The following is a 24,272-nucleotide window of genomic DNA, read 5'->3' as shown; positions in this document are numbered from 1 at the left end:
AGCAGCACAACAATGCCCTGCTTCATTTCAGCTCTCCAAGATCTGAGACGACTGGAGCCAATGAGCGGCGAGGCACATGCAAAAGCCATTAGCTAGTTGATGATGGTGGTAAGCCGCAGAGGCATCACAAAAACAACCGTCCCAGAATGCACATTTTGTGTTGAAACCCGGCACGCTGCCTGTTCAGCCATCGGAACACCAATAACGAAACAAGCCTTTGAAAAGGAGGGTTGTGCCTTACATCCCTCGTTCACATGCTGAGAGACCAATTCATATTTTGCTTTCTGTGAATTAAAGCAAAAGTTCCTAAGTGTCTGCTCAGTCTGACAGATGCCTGCCATGGTTGTGGAACACTTTTATTATTAGACGCATCCCATTTGGCCTCTCAATGCTCAGCTCAGGCAGTTTGATTGAGGACTCTCTCTGGAGCTGCAGAACGACTTAATTACAGTCGTGATCTCAATCTGAATTTACTGGGAGTGCATTCATAATGCATGTCTTACTTAGTATCAGTGGCCCCAGTTAGAGCAAACCAATGATCATGTCGTCATGCAGATGTGCAACCTTATGTCAACAACTGAACATCAGGGTTGTAAGGGAGGTTGACGTTCATAACGGAATAATCAGTGGATTTTTTGCATTAATAGCTGCAGCGTAGGAGATTTTAATGACAAATATAATGAGAAATGTCCCTCAAAATGCAACTGGGCATGCTTGTATCCAGGATCTATTTAATATATATTTCTCTAAAAAGTCCATTTTACTTCATTTCACACTATTTTTAGATGAGAAAAAAAGGTTAGATGTAGGGAACATTTCATTTTGGAAGTCTAAAACATTTTCTGAACTTAACTAGCAAAATCGACCGCTCACTGACAGAAAGCATGTAAAACTAGGACAATAAAGTTGGCAGACTGAACCCTATTAAAAACTCATATACAGGAAAGTTCAAGCTTCCCAGAAGCTGTTCTAAGTCTCCAGAGATTTCTTCATTGATAATTGCATCCTGCAACCTAGAGCAATTTCTGGCAGTTTAGCCACTAAATGTTCCTCTATCTTCCCCAGATGGTTTTTGTGCATTTTATTGCTGGGCAGGTGGGGAACAGTGAGGTTGTCACAGCCATTTCCCTAAAAAACAGCTGCTCAGTGCTTGTTGAGTTGCAGGGTGGGGTCACAGATCCACAACAGTGTTGCCAGTGGCTCCATATTTGCATGTTGAGATTTGAAACAAAAGATCTGCACACTATTTGGCTCCAAGGATTATGTCATTTTAAAACAGTTATACAAAAGGAACATTTGATCCAAAGAATCTTCCTCAGGCCTCATTCAAGCAGTGTGCAGGTCTTCCAGTTTTTTAGCAACACATTGTGTTGTTAAAAAAAACCCCAAACAAACGTTTGCCTGGATGTGCACACATCATGAAACCTTAAAAAAACAAAATCAGTATTACTCTCTGTCAGGCTTATGAAATTAAATGACTTAAGCTTTTGCAGATCCAGAAAATGTTGTTCTGTATTTCTGGGATTTGGAATTATGTTGTTGTAATCTCAGAATCAAAGATGTATCCGTGTCACCAGAGGAAATTTTCCAATACAATTTCTTGGGACTATTTCGAGTACAGTTTCTAAGGCGCAGCTGACAGCTGCATGCTTCACACTTGATGGCTACACTTAGAGTTCAACTTCAGCTTTTTTTCTGATGAAATCTGTCATGACGATCGGAAGGACACATACAAAAAAGAAAAAAAAAATATCAACTGATCCATTTAAACATCTTTAGTGCTTTGCAGTCGGTGGTCTGTGAGCCTGCAGTATGTACAGTATCACTTCCATGGGGGTTATGTGTTACACAGTATGCCCCAGTAAGCTGGATTCTGCGCTGCTTTGATCAGGGTAGAGTCCCCTCACTAATCTGCTTGAGTTCTGGATGTTTGCCCAGGACACACGTACACACATACAAACACTCTCACAAATTGTGATTAAAAAAACAGATGTGAAGTCAAGCCAAAAAGATGGAATAGTCTGAAAAAATTCAAATGGGGACAAAGTGACATAACACTCGGATGACTGACTGCACATTTGCATGTACTTACAGTATGTGCCAGTTTAGGTTACTTAGAGTTGATTTAAAGTTCACTACATAACATTATAGCACTGTGTCTCTTCATCTAAGAGTACAGACTAGTCTCATGCTTTGTATTTACAGAGGTTATAACTAGGATCTAATGACGTAATGCACACCTGGGTTTTTTAAAGTCTTTACTCACACTCAGCTGGAATAAAACTGGCATGATCTTTGATCCATATTTTAATTACAGCTGCGGGACACAGACAGGATTAGGAAGTGTAAATGCTTCTGTCATTGTTCCTTGTCTTTTTAGCAGCCGTTTAAAATCTCTTAATTGCTCTGGGCTTAACTGCAAATCTCCGTGTCCTGTATTTAAGCACTAATAAACAGGTGGGAAAAGATTTTATCTGGATAAAGCCGACGAGCTGAAATGGAGTGATCAAATAGTGAAGCTGGAAAGGGGAATGAGAAAGAAGAAATGGGAGGAAGGAGTTAGGCGAGGAAAGAGGAAAGGGGGTTCTACTTGACTGTTTGCAATGGCCCTCCCTGCATTACATCACTGAGATGCTTCGGCACTGATGACATTGTCGAGCTGAGGAGAGGGTTGGTCCTGGAGATGATGTCATTAATAACCAATCAGGGGACTTGGGGGTGGTGGATGGTGGTAGGGTCTGGCTAGCTCCTTAGGCTGAAATATAAAGATCGCTGAAAATGTCTTTTCCCCCCTCCTCAAATCATCGAGCCTTTGTGTCCGGCGCACTTTTCCTGAGGTTATTTTTAGGCCTGTGTTAAAAATAATTTATATCAGAGGCTGTTTCTGCTGCTGCCACAGAGCGAAGGAACGAACTGCAGCGGACTCTGCTGAAGAAGACAGACACGTTAATATAGCCTTAAAGGATTTAGCATGAAACAAATTAATAGTAAATGAAGGAACTGTTTTGTGTCTGTCTTCTGGAACAGATGAGTGCCGTACTGTACTGTTTTTGTTACATTGTTACATTTTTTGTTACATTCTTTTCTTGCTGGTGAGGCTTTTGATTCCCATAAAAATTTGAGATGAGGCAGCGCACGCTTGTAGCTACACTGTTAAGCTACTTGTGGTGTAGCCCTTATTTGCAGACTCTAGCTCGGATTCTTGCCCTGTTTTGGGCAGTGCCACACATTTTAAGCACCAGCACCAACATATGATTAATAAAAAGCAGTTATGATGTAAATACTAGCAATTAATTTGGAGTTGACACTTTGGCTTCCTAAGAAATATAAGTTCATACTCTGTAGCTTGAGCTTTTAGGTCTGTTTTGGTCTTTGCTGCCTCCTGAAGTGTCTCTTTAGCTGTGAAGTGCTCTGCTGTGTCCACCAAGTACTTTCTAATTTTGTCAGTCTGCTGCTTTCTGCTGTAAAGGGAGCATCTAATCTGTTTATCCGAGAATTTCCCATGGAAACAGATTTGAAACAAAGCAACAGGAACGCTGGAAGTTGCTGTCTGTGAAACCAAAACAGATGGCTGAAAGACTCTGAAATTAAAGCCCCTCTGTGAGTTCATCGCTAGGCGTGATAGCTTGCACGTTGTATGAAGTCATTGATCAGAGCACAGTTGAAAATCATTCGATGACTAACCATCTTCACTTTGCCCGTTGCGACTTTTTAAAGCATTTATACTATACAAGATGACACGATGAAGGTCACAGGCCAAAACATGTTAGTCAAGTAATAAAGCTGTTCTTTATACTAAAAGTGGAGCTTGTAGTATAAAGCTTTGACCTCTGTAGTGTCCAGTTGCTACAATCGCCTATTGTGCCAACAGTGTGAGCACTCAGGGAGTTTAATATAGTATCAAATCAGATTTAAATACAAATTACTTTCACTTTTGGGGTAAACCAATCACTGGCTGAGAAGCCTTTGCTCCCGTGACCTGATCCCTGCTTTTGCTTGTCACCACACTGTGGGAAAACTATTAAACTTTGCAGGCACTCACTTTTCTCCTGCTCTGTCATGGGAAAGCAACAGCATTTCATCATCCTGCAACCACACTACAATAAGGCTTGTGTTGTTTCTTTTCTTACTTCCCCTCAGAGTTGACCACCTGAACTTTTGTGAACCCATAAAGCAAAAAAAAAAAAAGTCTTCTCTTTCAACTACTGAAAATATTTACAATATGTTTTCTGTGGTAAAGCAAAAAACTATATATCTTCAAAATGACCATTTTAGTGAGGGGGGAAGAATGCACTTAGCCTACAGCATTACGGTTAAATCACCCTTTGTGCATCAAGGAATTCTCTCCGTCCCAGTGGTTGGGTCTTCCAGCCTCAGTACCTTCTGTTCCAGAGAGGTTTAAGCCTGGAGTCAGTCCACCATCTGAATGAAACACATATACATGCATCAATACAGGAACTCACAGCCACAAACACGCAACACATGGACAGCAGGCAGCAGGTTTTACAGATAAAGTCTGGGACAGAGGCACTAGTGTTCTCTGGATCTCAGAGTGACTCCCCCTCCAAGGGCCCGTTTCATATACCACCAGCACCTGCATCACTTATCAGCTCGAACAGCACTCACCTCTCCAGAGTAGAAACCTTATGCAGCTATTCAGCTTCACACAACAAGCAGGGACGGCACCGTGGTGCAGAGGCCAACTCACAGTGAGGAGGTTCCTGGTTTGGATCTCCTGGTTAGCTGTGGCTGCTCTGTGTGGAGTTAGCATGTTCTCCCTGAGGCTCTCTGGCTTTCCTTCAGGTACTTCCTCCCAGCCTGCATGCTTTATGACACTCCCCAAGTGACCTTAAATTCAACAAGCAGTTAAGAAAAGGGACAGATTGCTCAAATTCAGTCAGATTAAAACTACCTTTGTAATCTGCATTTTTAAAATGTCGGTTAGAAACAACCTTTAACGCTGATTATGCTCTGCTAGCATGAGCGAAAAACGGAGAAGGAGAGATATGCAGTGCAGAAAGTGAGGCGCACACGACTGGCTGGTTGCAAAAGTCTGGGCCCTAAGCTGCTTATCACTATGAAGAGAGTCAATTGCAGTGCAATCACTTTTTAATAAACTTGAGAGAGAGCTGGCATATTGAAAAGCGTATTTAAATGGATGCCATGTGCTTTCATTTGCTTAGGACTTTGCTGTACTCTAACTAGCGTATCTTCATCTGTCTTAAAATCTGTCTGAGTCCATCTTATAATCAGAAAAGAGTGCTTTGTCTCATCAATTTAAGCCTGTTTGCTCATAGTATGTGTGTGTGTGTGTTTGTTCTAATATGCTTGTGTGAGCTCTTGTATGCAAAAGTCACACATGCATTTCTGCTGTGTGCACTTTATGGTAAATGTGTTGACGCGGAAAACTTGCCAAAACAGATAAGAGATACCTTATCACCAAGCACACAGTGTGAGAGAGGCCTGACAATTTGACTTTTTATCACTTCATGCATTTAAACTTGCTGCATCACTTATGACTTATGGACACTCTGTAGGCAGACTGGGCGTATGTGGCGAAGTTATCATGAGATGCCCAGAATTCAGCAGAGAAATGACGTCTCTCTCTTTTCATCGAAAAGCTGATAAAGAATAAAATTCACATGCAATGAAAGGGCATGGAAAGTGGCATCAGTTCCTTGCCAGTGAGGTATAGCTATGTGGAAAGATATTGAAATCCAGAGATCGAATCTGTGCTGCTTTTCGGATGATACCCAGCTCCAGTCACACTTGGTAGGGTATTAAACAGATGAGTCACTCACGCTGGGGATCGGTTGCCATTCAATTAACTGCAATGAAATATTTTCTACCCCAGCGCACTCTTATCTCTTTATCCAGGAAGAGAGTTCAAGACAGGATAGTCTCCGGAGATTCGGATACAAAGGAAGGATGACTCGAGATTCAAAAGAAAAAAGTTCTCTCAGACAGGCAACAAGAGGTAGCATATACCTCCCCTCTGACTCATGGGTAGATGTCCTCCTCCCAGTCGCAGCTGTTCTCAGCGTCTCCCCATCCCTCACCCTTGGGACGCCACCAGCCTCACCGTTGGCCCAGAGACTGTTGTCACGGGAGACAAGCAGATATCTGAGCCAGTGGCTAGGTCGACTTACACCTACTCTGGCCAGGAGTTAATGAAGTGTGCACACTGCTGTGTTTCCTGGCAAACATATGTGCCTACACATTTATAATTGTGCACACAGGCACACTAACAAACACACCAGTTCATTAAGCAGCTCTTACTGTCTTAGTTAATAAATGACAAAGACAGTATTATAGAGCCTATTTCCTTGTGGGTGCCTGAAAAGCTACACAAACATGCAGTCTTCTTCCTGTTCTCTCCATCTCATGCACATGTAGGCGCTGTCATTTTCTCCTAATCACTACACAGCATCCCAGGCGCATGTTCAAGAGCACCCCCTGGTGTGAAGAAAATGCAGGGCATCTTAAAAGTTACCACAACATATTTAGAGAAGTTTGTTTCTTGCTTTGAAGTAGTCCAGGGCTGATGTCTGTCAGAAAGTTGTAGCAGGTGGATGTGCCCATGAATGCAGCTTGCCAGTGAACACAGTTGTTAGTTTGAGCTGTCCTCTGGTTGCTTTAGATGGCATTATCTGAACCCATGGCTCTTTTCCTGGCCTCCCCTCCCCTCTTGTTTGCTTTGTTAGATGGACAAGAAGTAACAAAATGTGTGTGTGTTATCAAGGATTTCATCAGGTCTCAAGTATTATTTCATTTCACAAGAAACTAAGACCATGTCCTGCTTGTGTCATAGACTATGGCCCTGCTCACACCATGTACTGAGATGCATTTTGCAGTGATCCGACCACAAATGAGCAGCTAAGTGTCGATGAATAGTCCCAGTACTTCACACTTGATTTTTTAAATTTGTCTCGGGCCGCATGGTATGTTTATCTGATTGCAACCAAAGACTACTCAGAATTTACATTACAAAAGAGATTACAAGGATGTTTACCTTGCCAGATTTGTTTAGCAAAGGCTATCAAAGAAAATAAAATCATTCATAAACTGCTATACCTGTGGGGATTTTTCCAACAGCTGTCCACTTATGCATGTTGATGTCAGACCTGAGTTAAATTTTATTGAAGGTGTAGTCCATTGAGATGCCATTAACTCTGCACTTTATTTAAAGATCTGCAAGTCTCATCCACCACTTGCGATAAGCCATTCCACTTCAAGGTAGTGTGTAAGCAGTAAAATCGGTTTGCCATGCTTCATTGAGTCCAGCTACAGCAATAAGCTTTACTTGAATGTTCTCAGCATATCCAGTTTGATAAATATGTATTTGACTATCACTTTGCAATGTTAAGCTGTCACATTCTCTGCTCTTCCATAACCGTTTTCACATCACATCCACTTTACCACACCGCTGCTACTTTTCCCAGCGCTGACAGCCACATACACACCAGACCAAATGTCTGTAACTCATATCTTTTGGCCGACTGCCTGTCAGGTTGGCAGCCCTGTCTGTTTATATGGCTTCAGCAGAGTGGAAAGTCTGGAAAGGCCAGAGTATCTGACTACGTGCAATCAAATCCACACAACACCCACAGCGTCTGTATCTGTCCATACATACGTGCATATATCTTAATTGAAAGAGAAAATTGCGATCAGTGCGTGCGCCACGGAAGTTTGAGTATCTGCTCGTTTGAGCTGAGACAGATGTTGCGGTGGTCTTGGCTAACAGGGTGAAGAGCAATGGTCATTACTAGTGACACGGCAGCTGGGACATGCCTCATTAGGTGCGAGATAGCAATGGGAACAAGTGTGGTGGGGTTGAGGGGGTAAAAATGACAGAAAGGCAAAAAATGTAAAGAAAATCTATCTAGGAATTTCTTTGTGAGTTGTAATATGTTTATTTCATATGCAGTGTTTATATTCTCCACAATGGAGTGGACTGTTTTGTATTCTTAATGGGAAGGATAGCCAGAGACATTTGGAAAACACTGCTATTTATTTACTGTAGGGTGCAATATGACAGGCCCAGTGTCCCGTATGGACACCACAGCTATGGGTGAATGCCCTTCTGCACACAGAGGCTTTGTGGAGCACTCCTGATTTAACAAGTCACATAAACAAAGGCAACGGAAGAAAGAAGATTGTATTACACCAGAAGGAGAGCAAAAAGCAATACATTTATACAGTAAAATTATGGGATAAAAATTAAAGTTATAATAATTCATGAATTCCAGCTAGATCACAAGACTTTCTTTCAGATATAACAGCCCGTTGTTCTCTGCAGATTGGTGTCATCCTGACCTGAAAATGATATAATCAACCCCTTGAATCAAAACAACAGCCCACTCAGCCACAGGATTTTCAAGGGAAGGTTTTTGAGTCACCTTCTTCACATAGCCTCTCTGATTGGTGGGCAGTTTCCTTGATCCTTAAGCTTATTCCTCCCTATGGAAGTAGTCTATCTGGCCCTTTCTCTGTATCAGGAATCATTTTGCATGTGTTGATTTGCCTGACAAGTTTTCGTTTTTCTGCCTCGTATCTGTAAAAAGTGAAACAGATACCCAAACAGGAAGTCAGATATCCCCTGCATGGATATGCTTGAATGCCTGCGTTTGTGTTCATATGAGTTAGTTTCGAAAAATGTTGCAGGGCTGCATTGCAAAGGAGTTTTATAATTCTTCGTCACTTACCTCCACGGAAACAGCTTATCTATCAGATCAGCAGTCAGCGAGATTTCACTGTAGAAACTGGTTTATTTTCAGAAGGTCACCTCCAATGGCACTCGAATTAGCCCGCGACTGCAGCTTGGCAGTGTCAGTGTGCAGCTCTGGCTGTGGGTGGAGGACGGTAATGTGATAAGTGGAGGACATGGAATCAGGTGGTCTTAACAGAAAAGGTAAGAGTGATAGGAAAGCAAATGGAAAAACTAAATTTTAGTTTTTGACAATAACTATTTGGACTGTTTAATTTAATTTTCAGTACATCCTAATAAATAGGACGCTAAAGACTTTCCAGTAGTAAAAGTCTTTAGCATCCTATTTATTTCTTTTTATTTTGCTAGGAAAATGGGAAATAGTCTATAGAATTGTACAGTTTGTACTGAACAGCCTGAGCTCTCTTAGACAAGCTTTCTTGTAATTTCTTCAAGTAGTCGTCAGGAATAGTTCTCCAGGCTTCTTGAAGGACATTCAAAGCTTTTCCTTGTATATTGGCTGCTTTTTGTCCTGTTCATTGTCAAGATGATCCCATTTTGCTTCAATAATCTTGAGGTTCATGTCTGGGGAGGCTAGTCTATAACTGAGAGTGTTCCAGTGTATGTTTTTGTTTCCAGGTATGCTTCTACTTCATCGGCAGTGTGTTTGGTATTACTGTCATGCTGAAAAATGAAGCCATTCTGAATCAGATGTATTCTAGATAGCATTGCTGTCTGTTGGATCAAATCTGATGGTGCTTTTCTGCTTTGATAAGTCCATCAGTTTATACAATACCTCCAAGACCACTAGTTGAAAACATGACAGAGCCTCCACCTGCCACTTCTTCTTTTGTCCTCCTAAAATACACTTTTATGTCTGTCAGACTGTTGTTTTTGGTATTTTTCAACTAAAGAAATGCAAAGTGTTTTTGAGACAGGTTGCTAATAACAAAGTGCCTAAAGATGCAATTTAAATTTGGTTCTTTGCTAAGACTGGTTCATTCCTTGAGCGTGGTGCCTTTTTTATGCTTGAATGATTGATAGGTTCGTGTTAAGTGACTTAAAAATATTCCTCTCAAAATGGTCAGGTACAAAGGCTGGACTGAGCATGAGTGAAGAAGCAGCCGAAGCCCAAAGAAAAACTTTGAAAGACCACTCTGGCTCTTTGGGAGCAAACTGTAAAAAGATGAGGAATGGCTTTTGAACTGTGCTATATATCAATACGTTCATATTTCAGGTCACTGCCACTGTAAAAAAAAAAAAAAAAGAGAGTTGTAAGCCATAGCTAGTTGCCTGCCAGATCTCTATCAATACATTTAATTTAAAACCGAAAGGTTAAAACTCTAACAGGATGACATAAGGGGTAAAATAAAATTTAAAAAAGCACAAAATACATTAGGATTCAGACTTAATATTTACCATTTGTGCAAAAAAAGAAAAAAAAATTTAAAAAATGAACCCAGGAGATGTTGAGGTAAAACATTTGTCTTGCCAGTGGCTGAATGAGAAGTTAGAGGAATTCATGCATGTGTGTGCAAAATTTTATATTAGGCCAACTGGCTAACAGATGACACAGCACTGTTATCCCTCACCACTAGCATGGTTAAAAATTTAAAGTGGGTCATAATCGTTGCACCCCGAAGGCAGTGTTTATTCAAACAAGGATTTTTTTTGTCTCTGTAATAGTCTTAATGACTTGTTAAAATGGATATTATTACAACATTAGGAGCCTGACTTACTGTAATCATATTTAAATGAGATCCTCGGTGTATGCATGGCTCAGTTCCACATGAAGGATTAACTGATATTCTAACTCTGATAAGTTTTACATAATAAAAATGCTTTCAGATACTCGACAGTGGACCAGAGCAGTTACGTGCATCACCAATCATGTCTTTAGGGCATTTCAACATGAACCCTGCTTTTATTGCACACAACAGGGCTTTGTATCTAACTGCGTAGTTATGGGATAGTAATAGTAGGGGAGAGTGGGAGTGTGCACAGGGATACATTCCTCCATAAATACGTGACAGCGAGAAAGTAACTGCAAACAGCGGGACGCCCCTGCTCCTTGTAAGACCTGGTGTTCATGCACAAGTGCTTCGTGTTGTCTTTCAACTGAGAGGGCCATCATTTACTCAACACTGGCAGCTGTGAAAGAGAGAATTACATTCTTGAGCCACTGGAGTGAGAAGCAATTGACTTGAATATCCCCTGTGACATTCTTAAAGAAGCAGGTCATTTTTTTGGCCTGGAAAGCTGTCAGTAAAGGAGCGCAGGATGTAATTGTTGGTTTGGAGGAGCTGCTTTAATTATGTGTTTGGTTTAGCCGAACTGACCTGGTGGTTGCTTGGGATGATGTATGTGTCATTGTCCTGACTGAAGAATTTTTCACACATGAACACTGATGTTGCTGAGATGGCTAAGCTTGCAACAAAGCTAGTTTTAGTAAATCAACTTAGTGCTCATTTTGTCATTTCCAGCCAATACAGGCTTTTAAAGAACATTTTACTGCAAAGTTTAAACAGCAGGCTGCATTGACTCACTGTTTTTCCTACTTATCTGCAGTCACACTGGATGAAAATACTTCATTTGCACATATTTCTTTTCACGCTTTGACTAAATGATTTCCCTGTCTACTAGCCGGCTAATTCTGACTTTTACAGTGAAGCATCTGGGTACATGGGTGGGTGAAAGCAGACAGAAAGTGGGTGGAAGAAGCCTCGTCTCCATATGTTAGACATTAGAGGTCAGCTGCCGCATGTTTGTTCGTGCGCTCGGCCTGGCAGTTTCAGTTACACGGCCCACAAGCTACGCTAGTGATCCCCTCACGTCTTCTGTTAAGGTACATCAACTTTTGCCTTCCTCTTTCACATTAAGATCGGGTCACTTACATCAGCAGCTGCAAAGAAATGACATCGGATGTAGGCCTTCCCCATCCCCCTCCTTAAAAAAGCAAAAAAAACCCACAAAAACCCCCCACACTCACGTATGAAGCCAGCGAACATATTTGCTGACAGGCACAGAATAAGTGTTGCTGTTCAGAAGCTGAAGATCAGGAGCCAGCGTGAGCCTCTGGTGTCTCCTGAGAGCTTCCCAGTTGGAATCAACACTGCCTGCAGGAGTGATGCTTGTCTTATTCTGTTTTGCTGATCAGATAACTCGATCACATATTAGCTCGCTGCCACAGTCTGAGAGACGTTTGGATGTGGCTCAGAAATAGGTTATGACACATTTGGATGCATGCTAGCGTCTAGTGGGCCCCTCAACAGGGACGGAGAGCTAAACAAGAGACAGCCTGCAGACAAAGTCTTGACAAAGAACAGACTCTGTCTGTGAGAGCATGCATATGTGTTTGTGTGTCACAGGCTGTTTGACACCTCTCTCAGAGTCCAGTTTTAAAAAGATCATGTTTCTTGATGCGTCTTGTCAGTATCTTCTTTTGTAGTGCTCTTTATACCATTTACACAGTCTGTGACCAATGCATGGCAGCAACAGTAGAGCTTTTAGCTCAGGGGTGAGGGTCTAGTCGCTCTCTGTCCTGGAATGCAGTTGACTTTCTAAATCCCCACCAGTCTATCCTGGGGCTGTGGGGCAGGGCCTATCTCAAGCCCCCTTTTCCATGTGAGCCACGTCTGGAATCTCAAAGCAAGCAGTTGGCTGAGTCCCCCAGCACTGAGCGCGTTGATCTCAGAGCGCGATGGAAGAAGAAATTGCAGATGAAGACAGAGATTGCTCACTTGAGGAAGGTAATGAGCTTTGTGACATGAAACCAGCAAATGAATTCACATCCTTTAGAGGGTTTGAGTGTGTTTTGTCTGCTGAGTGTAATTTGGTTAGCAGTGGGGAAACTGTGTTTGGGAGTTAAAAATAGAAATTGGAAATACATGAGAGGACCTGCTGCTCTGAACTTGAGCAGGGTGGGGGTGTGGGTGCGCTGGTGACGGGGCCTGAGCGTGACGCACCACCGCACGATAATTATGAAAAAATTAAGCCTGCCTTTTGTGCTTAGTGATGAAAGCTGCTTTATGCTTTGCAGATCTGCAGGTTAGAGCAAAATAGACACAACTCTAGATTGAAAGAAAGGTGGAAAGGATGCAGTAGATTTTTTTTAGATACAAATTACTCCAATACTTAAATCTCCGAAACTAGTTTAGTCCAAACATGTCTGAGAGGAAAACGAGAAATTCCCTTTTCATCTGTGGCTCACAGCACGCTTTCAAGCTTTCAAAGAAAAAGACAAGAAAAGCTGCGTTAAACAACCCGCAAAATAGTGGCAAATCACTCGAAATTTCCTCCTTCAGCTGTTGAAGAGCTGAACTCTGTAAGAGGTCCTTTATTTTCCGCCATTACCCTCTGAAAGGTACACATTACAGCTCCAGCTACCTGTCTACAAAACAAGGCAGCGGATCAGCTTGCTTTATTGCTTTCCCCCCTCTTTTTCCACAGTTGAAGAGCCGCCTCCTTCATTTCCTTCTCTTCTCTTCTCTTCTCTTCTCTTCTCTTCTCTTCTCTTCTCTTCTCTTCTCTTCTCTTCTCTTCTCTTCTCTTCTCTTCGTGCAATGATTGATTTAAGACATCATAACAACAGTACAGGGCTGTGTTTACCTCAGTTCCACACCACATAAAATATGTGTCTTCTGTGTATTTTTAACATGTGATAAAAGGGTAAAAAAATGTTCCTGATGGCACATAAAAGGTTGAAAAATGCCTGGAGGGCTGCTTGCTTTTCTTTAATTCTGTGAACACACGGAATAACTGGAAACTCCACATGTGCAGGTAGCTCCTCTGATATTCATTTATTTATTTATTTTCATTCCTGAAAAAGTTAGAATGATTGCACCTGGCAGCTTCTGCTCACTCCCCCAGTTTCACGAGGCACTTGATGCATAAACAGATGCTCTGGATATCGTCTCCGAGTTTCTCTATTTGTGCCTCCTTCTGTTATTGGGTTTCCTCGTGTTTAGTAACGGAAAGAAACCTGAACAGCTGTTTCAATTTAGCATTTTCATCTTCAGTGTTGTGTCTGTCACGTTCAATCCAGGATTTATTGCAGAAATTTAAAACTGCATGAATATGTAATGAAGTGTGTTTCAGTGTTTGAATATCCGTGTTGCTAACAGTCATTCAAATATGCATAAAATGTTTGTTCTTCATATTCACACACAGACTTTGTTATACCAAGAAGAGAGAATGTTATTTATTTCCTTTTCACAAAGTTACTGATGGCTGATTTGCACTGACATGCCCTACTTTTGACTTATGACATGCATGCACACACACGCTCTTGATGTCGAAACGTGAGTGCGTCACATTTGACCCCTTTTCTCTTTGTTTGTGTGTGTGTGTGTCCCTTCCTCAGAACAAACCAAAAGCAACCTAAAGGTAACCTCCCCAGAGGACGCTGAGCACATAAGCCGCAGACAGGCCTCCCCAAATGGGACTGCCCCTTCAAGAGGGGACGCCAAAGGCAGCCGCACAATCCCCCGAAGGCACACTTTAGGGGGAGCTCGCAGCACCAGAGAGATTCTGGCTATGCAGCCGTCAGATATGGACAAGAAGAGGGAGGCCTTTCTGGAGCATCTGAAGCAAAAATACCCCCACCATGCTTCGGCAATCATGGGTCACCAGGAAAGGCTGAGGGAACAGGTCAGTAGGCTGCAGAAAGATCATCGTGTGTTATGTTGTTTGACCAGGCTCACCTGGTTTGAATATAAAAAAATGAATAAATAAACAAAAACTAGACCTCTTGAGATTTCAAATGCTGGGAAGATCTAGTGTCCTGGGCCAAGGTGCCAGCCACAATTTGCCCAAGTTTGATGCAGAGTTTGATGCGGTGCAGAGTGAGAAGATGTTGGAATAAATGATATTCATCATGACTTGACAGTAAATATTGACAGTAATAATATAATATTTATTTATGTACAGTAATATATAGCTATGTACTTATCAATATAGTACATACAGGACATTTTAGCTGAACTAAAAGAAGATAATAATACTGTTTTTTAGAATTGCATTAATCAGACTGTATTTAATGTTGCGATTTAGTTCAGTTCATTACAGCACAACCATATTCAACATGATAGTGCAAGTTAGGTTACAAAGTAAATAACTAGTTTCCACAGAATTAGGTATAAACAGATATGAAAATGCCTTTATCCAGTCTTGGAATAGATATTTTTCAGTTCCTTTATAAACTGCGGTTTTATCTGCACAACTCTTTCCTTCCTGTTTTGTTGCTGCAGGTTAAATGTGAAATGTGTCCAATAAATCTGCCTGTCACATTTCCCTCCCACAGCTGCTGTGGAGCAATGAGGTTGTATTTTTATGAAGGAGTTAGAGGAAAAAAAAGAATCCTCCAAACCAGCGGGCCATACTTGCTTATACTTTCCTGCTTTGGTATCCATTATTTAATTAACAGGTGTTAGTATTAAAATATGCGCTTGTGTGAAATATGCATTTCCCACTGTTATGTGGGAACTTTTAAAGGTTATGAATTCTCCTTGTGCTTCACCTTTCTGAAGTCAGTAAGGACGTAAGCACAAAGGGAGTCTCTAGGTGGACATTTGGCTCACCTGATCTGGTTTGTTTGCTCAGGGTCAGAGGAGATAAAAGATGGAGGGGAGGCTAGCTGGCTTTGTAGCCAAAACAATCGAGGTAATAGTGAGACTGGCACAAAGCCACAGGGAGCTCCAGGAAATGGCACAAGGTATTGTGAAAGAAGAAAGAATTTTGTGTGTGTGTGCTGTTTTCGGGCCAGCCCACATGCAAAGCAATGCCTTTTCATGAGGTGCAGTTTCAATCGACTGCCCTGATCATTAACTCTGTAATTTGCATATATACCCTAATATCACTCGTCACGGATGATGGTATCAAATTTGCCCAGGTTGATCAACCGGTTTGTTTGCTTTCTGAATACAGTGGGCTTGCACTGTGCACATGCATTGTTTTCTCCCTCGAATCAATCACTGATTCTCTTTGGTGAGAAAAATGGAGGGGGCGGGGGGGGAGTGTATATTTGGTGGTTTTATCCTGCGCACGAGTGGGGATAAAAAGGAGGACTTCTGTTGTGAAGTTTAGATAGTCAGACAGGTAAGTTCAGCTCCCGGCTGGGTGGAGTCAGAGTTGCTATAGTGACTCGTGATGTCACAGCTGGAAGGGCTCAGCTTACTTGTAGGTGCCTGTCGGAGAGAGCTGGGATCCTGGCAGTGTGAGAGCTCTGTGTGTGTGAGTGCAGGAGCGCTCCTAATGCTGTGCAGGCTATGGACCGGAAGGTTGTTTGGAAGCATGGCTCTCTGTACGTGAAGCCCGCGGAAGAATAAGAATAAACTTTTTTTTTTTCTTTTAAGTACAAAGGAATACATTTATCACAACGGAGACGAGAGTCCAGTCAGAGGGGAGAAGAAGAAAAGGTAGGATACATCGGAAAATGTACTGGTTTCTTTTTTCTAGACGTCCAGTGCCTTTTTACATATTAGTGCGCGTGGAAGTACTACAAGATGCATGGATTGTTGCTCTTATGAGTACACTGAAACGCCCTGGAGTTTCACTATTGCGCCAGACACAGCGCGCACCAGGCTGCTGTCAGGTGCTGCAAACTTCCAAGAGGCAAATGCAAAACTTGGTGCACGAGTTTTTCTTGTGTGTTTTTTTCCCCTTCTCTCCCAAGGATACAAATCGACGAAAAGTATTTAACCGCAACGACTTATTTAATTGGATCGACGCCTTGAGGTGTAAATTATCCAAAATGTGCAATCCCGTGTGCAGCATCCCCGTAATTTTGCCACTTATGTAGCTATAATTGCAAAGCAAATGATCCATTGTGAACGGACGTCTGGGGTTATACCTTAATAACGTGCTGCATCTTGCATGATAATGATGGTGATGATGATTATATGACAGTATAGCTGTGATTGCTACGCGGCTGGTTCCTGTTGTTGTTGTCGTTGCTGGTGAGTTGAGGTGAAGATTCATACCAGGCGTGTGAGATCTTGTGTGTCATCTTATATTTCTTTTGGCTGTGTGGTTATGCGTAAAAAGATCCACAATTGGAGCTTGTTGAGAGTTGCTGTGTTTTCCCAAACTTTGTGGCTCGTGCTTTAATGCTGCATTTAATATTTTATGCACTAATACGAGTAGACTAAAGCTGTGGGCTTGTTTCCCTGATTAGGCTGCCAGGACAGTTCCAGTTTCTTCTTTATCTCTCAGGGTTTTGGAGAAGGTTATTTACTCAGAAAAAAATCAAGGCTGCTGCCTGTAAACATGCTGTTACATGGTAGTTTCTTTTGTTTTTTGTCTGAGCTTGTATAAGAAAATATGTTATGGGTCATTCCGGAGTCACAGAGAGCTTACTGTCTTTATTTGTAGGTGACGTGCAGTCACTCTAAAAGTGTCAAGTTTTATATCCTGTGAAGTTCTTCTCTCAGCTGCTTAAACACTGAACTGAGATGAGAGATCTGCTGGTGCTGACTGTCAGTTTGCAAAACGTGACACCTTTAAATTGATTTTTTTCTTTTGGAGAGAAACTGCATATGTGTTACTCAGACGTGTGGGATGGGATTTGGGCGCTGATGGGTCTTGAATACATCGTGTCCAGGATGAAGATACAAGACACTGTCAAAAAGCAGGGAGCTTTCGAGCACCAATGCCTGGAAAATAAATTCAATGCTGATAAATGAGAAAAAGATGAGTGAAGAATGCAGTTGGCATGATCCAATTCTGGATGTCAAGAATAATGCAATAACTCACTGCTAACAGAAGCAGCAGAAAATGAAAATAATGACAAGTTTATTGAAGTGTTTGTCATTCGGTGTCCTGAGGGGTGTAATTATTCAGATTTAAAGGAAAAAATAACTGCCAGAAAATGTGTCATCTTGCCCACAACAACATTCTTGTGAAAGTGTGGGAAAAAAAAGTAGACCTGCCACTGTTCTCACGCAGATTCAAACATGCCTACCATACAGGAAAAGCAACATCAGTGGCGATGCGTGCTTCAGAAGGAAGAAGCAGGTTTGAGTTACAAAGGTGGAGATGCTTCAAGGTCAACCAGAGGTTAGGAAGATGATATTGTGTCAGCCTGAAAAGTGATGACCCCAGTCTAATCACAACAGATACCCTCACACATAGCTACAGACTGCTTGCCTTATGCTTAGAAAAGGGATCCCTTGATTCTTCATTCTTCTGTGATCTTTAAATCCACAACAAAAGCAGAAGTGTTTTAATTTCCTCTGCTCTTCATTGGGTCTGCAAAAAAACCTGGATTCCACCCAAGGGAGATGAGATAAGATCCCGTTGGCCTGACCGCCACCTATCCTCTCATCCCTCTCTCTCTGCCCAGGGGCTTAGACAAGCACAAACCGAGCTGCTCGACTGGTCACGAACACACACACACACAATGAATTCCCTCCTTCCGCTTGTGTGCCAGTGTCTGTGTTTGATGAGCTGTGACTTGCCAGGCTCCGGGTTTCTCTCCAGAGTGGGGCGGCCATGTTAGGACAGCTGTCTGCAGCTGTGGGCATCATACAGACAGACAGACAGAAAGGTCTGCACCCCCAAGCTGTGATAATCTGTTGGCCTATGTCTTATGAGAGCACATATTTCAAGATGGGCAAATTGGTGCAATTTTTTTTGGAAGGAGATGCTCATAATGCAGTTCTCCTGCAACATGAACAGTCAGAGTGTGATCGGAACAGTTTGTTCTGTTTTATGAATTTTAATTACAGAGAAAGTTTTTAGACAAGACTTTTTAAGGCACTCGACGCACCCAAATATACCAAATATACAGGGTGCCATTGTCATGTGTTCTGTACAATTACCATAGGTATTGTATTTATGGCACACATTTTTGATAAAACGTGAATTAAGGGTATGTGTTGGCAATAATGTGTGAGTGATAGGGTAAAGTTTTCCAACCAGTCTCTGTCAGTCCACCAACCTGCGATCACGATATTTGCGCAGGGGCACAACAGAAACTGACGGTGGACTCTATCAGCTACCCAAACACAGGTAGCTGATGTAGTCATCCAGGCGGCCAACACTGCAACACATGTGAAACGTCATGCTATGTGTAAGCCTCTTTTTAATCCATTTGTCATGTATTGGTGTGAAGGTGGAACCAAATGCAGATTCTTTAGACCGGGGTAAATGAACAAAAATCAAGCTTTTATTCAGGTAAAGAAGAATAACTGCAATAGGCAGAAAACAACATCCATAAATTGAATGGGGAAAGACTCACGGGCAGGCGTGCAGGAAAATAAACAGTAAGACGCAACAGCGATCTAAGACAGACTGAGGCTATAAATAAACACGTGAGGAAACCAGGGAGATGGGAAACGCCAGGGTAAGAGACACAGCTGAAACAAATCCACAATGACGAGACAGGGGAAGCGAAACTACATACTAAAAACAAAAGACTACCAAAACAAAAACATGAAAAATAGCAAAACTAATCCCTAAGTAAAATATTAACTGAAAACAATTCACTGATACCAAGAACTCAAGAGTAAAGACAGTGATCAAGAATAATTAATCTCAGAAGCCAATGGAGCATTAAATCATGAAGAAGAATTCAAAAGTCCAAAATCCATGACATTGACACTAATAATTAAATACAAAATATGATTTCTTCTTCTTCTTTTTCAGATAACTCATTTACAGTCAATTGAAATTTTAGCGATCATGGGTCAAGATTTCTGTTCTGTTCTTTTACACTAATATTTGCACACTTTTCCTCCTGGTTGTCTCACTTGGACATATTGTGTCATCATCAGCAGGCACAAAGTTTGCCAACAAGTAAGAGTGTTTATAAAGAATGCTATCAAAAATCACAAAAAGCAACTTTTACGTCTTCTCTTCAGATCTGTCCATATTTACATTTGAAAGTTTACCACAAAGTTGAACAGCAGTAAGGGACATGATGGTGATGATAGTTGCATAAGTTCTATATAAATACATACAAACAAAAAATAAAGTTAGCCATGATTTACCCTAACAGAAAAGACTTTCTATGGGAAAACTAATTGGGAGAAGCTTCGAAAATAGATTGCACATAAAGAAAGCACTTTACAGAGCTAATAGATAAATTCTGCTTGGAAAATTCCTGCATCTACTAACAATGTCAGTGTCTATAAGATGGCAGCTCGGCAATCCATGTTGAACTCAGCTGCTTAAATACACTCAAGTATACAAGAGAAAATACACTGTAACCACTTCTCTTGAGTCTTTATGAGGCATTGCAACATTTAGGCACATACTTTTCTCTGTGTGGCTGTGCTACACTCTTGCTCCCTGAAGCCAAGGTCAGCTAGATGAAACTGGCTTCAAACATGCATAGACTCCCTGAGAGAGATGTGACCATGATCAGAGAAAAGAGGGGGAAAAATGAAGAAGAAGAAGAAGCAGAGCTAGTCTTGGAGGAGTGTTGTTCCTGTTTTTAACTAATCTACCCACACAAGAAAAGATCATTTGTCATTGTCCCTTCTGGCACAATAGTCGTGCAGTGACTGGGACATCACCATGCACACATTCAGGTGTTGCATGCTGAAATATTTAAACCCACGGATGTCTTTTCACAAGACACTCCCTGTGTTGCACCTTGCATCTGAAACCACACAATGAGTTGGTGTGTCCTGCAGGTCTGCGGCAAAACATCTGTTTTTAATTATCAAACCCTGGAAATGGCTCTGGATTGCTTTTTAATAGCATCTGCCACCTCTGCATGAAGTAACACTTTGAGAGCTGCCTTCGGTAACACAAACAAGAACCGCAAGGTTAATGACGGACAGGCACTGACCTGCCAATTAACCGGGGTCACGTGGCGGGGGGGGGGTCGCAGCACCCCAACCGAGAGGACAAGTGGTCTAAAGAGTGGCGCCACGGCTGCGTCTAATCCCGAGTGTCGTTGGGGGTTTGGGTGGGGGGGGGTTAAGCTGCTCTGACAGAGGGCCCTGATGGACCTGCCACTGATCACTGCTGATAATGAGTGAAGCCAGACAGAATTTTACACACTGTCTCAAATGCAATGCCAGTGTGTTAATCAGACCAGCTAATCAGGTCTGAGCTCTTTTCAGTCTTCTCTTCAGAGCCGTATTAGCCCTTCTTAAAGTCGCACATCAGCAGTTATCTTCAGATGCATTGTTGGCTTAACGTACAGGTAGTTGCTACAAGGATCTGCAACAGTCTGATGTATGGGACACGTTTAACCTCATGCCCTTACATTCCTTTGTTAACAATCTGGAGCATTTCTAATACAGCGGTTGGAGCCCGAGGAGCCTTACTTGAGAGTCATTGCTTATATTATTTAATTAACATGGCTGCCCTCTTACAAACCCTAATAACTAAGCTACAACGTACACGAAAGGGTGATTAGACATTTGAGTAAAGCACAGTTTGATATACGATGAGTCCCATATTAATTAGTTGTATTCAGCAATCTTAATGGATTCTCTGATCATTTTCTAATCCACTTTTTGCTGGTTGAGATTGCTTAAAGATGAGCAGAGTATCTCTTTTTATAAGCATGCTTGACCAGTCAACTGTGCACATTCATGTACCTCTGGTATGAAATAACAAGCTCTTGGTCATTTGGTGGTATGAGGATCATTTCCATCCTTTATTGGCCCTGCTGACTTTTTGTGCAAACTTGCAAACTTTTGTCTTTAAACTTGCAGCTTTATTAAAATGGAATGTTATCCTGTCAGCGCCACTATGTTGCAGAGATAACAAGCAAGGCTGCTCCTGCAGGGACTCTGTGTACAGAAGAAGGGACTCAACGCCATGCTAGCCTCATCTTACTTAGCACTGACTTCATTATTATTAACACCGTCCCTGCCAATAATGTTAAATTACAGCAGTCAGTGTTTTCATATCATGTGGTCGTGCTAAAAATCAAACTTCCTGCTCTGTCTTTTTAAAAATGTATTTACATTAAATTCATAGAACAAAAAGGTTTCTGCGAGGTCTTGAATAATTAGCGATTCGTAAGTGTGGTAAGTTCAAAGCAGTACTCTGACAGCGGAAGTGTCGGCGCAGGACCCATTGATTACATCCAGCATACTCTGCAGTGCAGTTTTAATTCTTCAATATTCGTAGTAATAATATAAAAAATATGGCATGCAGTAAAGCCACTCACAAAATTTGCATTGCATCTTTTCCTTTAAAACTCCAAAGTTAGAATCATTATTATTTTAAAACAACTTTAAAAATTTAAGGTGTGCTGGAAATAAAAAAGAGGGATGTGAGGTGAAACAATCTGAATTTAAGAAACCTTGAATTTAAATGAGAAGGAATGTCGGGTAAATATATTTGGTGTAATTAGATGGTACAATTAAATGTCTTCCTGTATTATTTTAAAACTTAAAAATAGTCGTATTTTAGTTGCTTTAGCTTGCTTGGTGTTAAAACTGCCAAATGAGCTTGCTAGTGTATACACCTACTGGTCAACACATGAGCATTAACATCACCATTGTCTGACTAACAAACGGTCCACAACAACACGCCTGATGTGGAAGTTTTTTCCTACAATTATTTCTCCTCCCTCAAAATAAATCTAGAAACTTTGAAACAGTGATCTGAGAACTCAGACACCTTTAGTGTGCAAGCTAGCCTCCTTCCTCTATTTAACATTAGAGATTATTATTTTTAAAAAATCTTTTTCATCCCTTTCATGCTGTAGGAAAACAAAGAAGGTAAAAGTTGCCTTTGTAGTGCTTCTCTGTTTTAAGAGGTAAAGTTGCAAGTCGAGTCGACAAGAAAATGTTCTAAAAAGAGCGTAAATTCAATCTACTTTTTATCTTGTTTACTAGCTTTCATTCTAACTCGATGCTGTAGAAAAATAAAAGGTCAAGGAAAAATGTATTTGCTAGATAAAACATTTTCGTCAGACAGACTCCCGGGCTCAGTTTCGCTTTGGGTAGAAGCCTGAGTAAATGCCAGATTCATTTATAGTGTTACGCTCAATGCAACGTTAGTTTAACACAAAGTATTTAAAAGGCATTACTCACTCTGAGCAATGTTAACATAATACGCATCAAATTACAAGTAAGGGCATGTATTATCCATTGAAATGCATTTTTAAAACCATCCCAACACTACAATATAAAATAAGTAACATTACTTTATATCATAAATTGTTACTGTTCTTATATATAGGCCAAGAGATTCCAAAAATCATGACTAAGCAAAAGGGGCTGTTTTCCCATAGTTTTGGGTTTTTTCCCCCTTTTTTGTGCCCTCCTTTTGCAAGCCTTTGCATGCAGCCCAGCATCTGGACTCCACCTTAGGCCAAAGGTATGAGCCTGACTTCAAAAGGCACATCGGGAGGATTTTTACCACTGACAGGACCAGTTCTGAGCATCTGGTTCCAACTTCATTTTGATCTCCTGCATTTATTTCCACTTGGCCCTTCTCACTGAAGATAAAGGCAATGCAGTGTTAGGTGCACAGAGGAGAGCAGTGCAGCAACACTAATCAAAGTCGGTATAGATGCAAAGGTTCACACAGGTTTTGCTGTTGCTAAACAAGATGATAAAGAAGATAGGGAACACCTGGAATGTAGAGTAGTGTATAGCAGGCAAGTATGGGCAGATACTGGAATTAATAAATTAGCCGGTTTGACAGAAGTAGAGCGTGCGATACAGATTCGGTTCTTTACCTTAGCTTTGGTTCGTGTTTATACAACCCTTCACACAGTCGTGCAACTCAGCCCGTGCTACATTGTGTTTAGCGGGCTGTTTAACACATTGCAGTTAGTGCTAACATGACAGCCAAGAAAACAAGTGTGTCATAGAGTGGAAACATGATGGTGACTTAGCACCTTAAGCTTTAATTTCCACTGCTCTCTGTTGACGACGAGGACTGGAATTTCACGTCGCAATTGCGTAACCTCAAGCTCACAGGCCAGCATTTTGTGTCTATTTATTTGTGTGAATAGCTACTTTTTGGTCTCATTTGCAGCTCAGCAGTAAGACGCTGGAATTAGAAGTGGATAACAGACACTGTACACTACGGCCATTCCTTGGTGAGGAGGGGGAAGACAGTGAAAACGAATGTGGATCAAGCTTACTGAAAAGTTCAACCTATTACTGATTATCTGTCTTTTTTTCTGTCTGTGCACACAAACACACAGACACACCAAAAAGCTCTCCTCTGGGAGAGCGGCTATAATAAATCTTAGGCTCGGTGGAGGAGCTGTGTGGTCTTTGGTGACTTGTTAATTAGGCATGAATAGCAAAGCCATTATCAGGCTTGCTTTCATGGGAGTAGAAGGAGACTTGACACTTGACAAAATACTGTGACTTAGAACCAGAAAAAATGGCCTGTTCATGGTAATCAAAAAAGGTGAGGTGGAAGAAAATCAAATTATGCTGCCTTGTTTCTATTAGATTATACGGTGTGTGTGTGACATCATAGAGGATACAGGATTAAAAGTGCCCTAAAGAGAAGAAAGCCCTCTTTGTCATGTTGACCACAGAGCTGCGCGCGCACACGCATCCTCTGATGCCCAGATATACACACAGGGTGGCTTAAATTAGGCCTGGAAAGTCCTTTATTTTCCCCCCAGAGA

General features: G+C 41.5%; 1 protein-coding gene across 12 annotated transcripts in view; it reads left to right on the top strand.

The window, feature by feature from the left end:
* Positions 1–24,272, top strand: part of si:ch211-285f17.1 (sickle tail protein homolog) — a 115,955-nt gene that overhangs the window by 55,631 nt on the left and 36,052 nt on the right. For 10 of the 12 annotated variants that reach the window (XM_039616951.1, XM_039616949.1, XM_039616947.1 and 7 more), the window contains exon 2: positions 14,070–14,356. In XM_039616951.1, the coding sequence (XP_039472885.1) occupies positions 14,070–14,356 (287 nt within the window). Of the gene's footprint in view, positions 1–8,893; positions 8,912–14,069; positions 14,357–15,895; positions 16,123–24,272 lie in introns of those variants that run through there. The other 2 variants (XM_039616952.1, XM_031732520.2) reach the window with 2 other exon arrangements.

This window comes from Oreochromis aureus, linkage group 9 (assembly GCF_013358895.1).
Source record: "Oreochromis aureus strain Israel breed Guangdong linkage group 9, ZZ_aureus, whole genome shotgun sequence".
In the NCBI taxonomy this organism is placed as follows: Eukaryota; Metazoa; Chordata; class Actinopteri; order Cichliformes; family Cichlidae; genus Oreochromis; species Oreochromis aureus.
The sequence above is the reverse complement of the archived record's forward strand: the minus strand, read 5'-3'. Positions and strand labels throughout refer to the sequence as shown.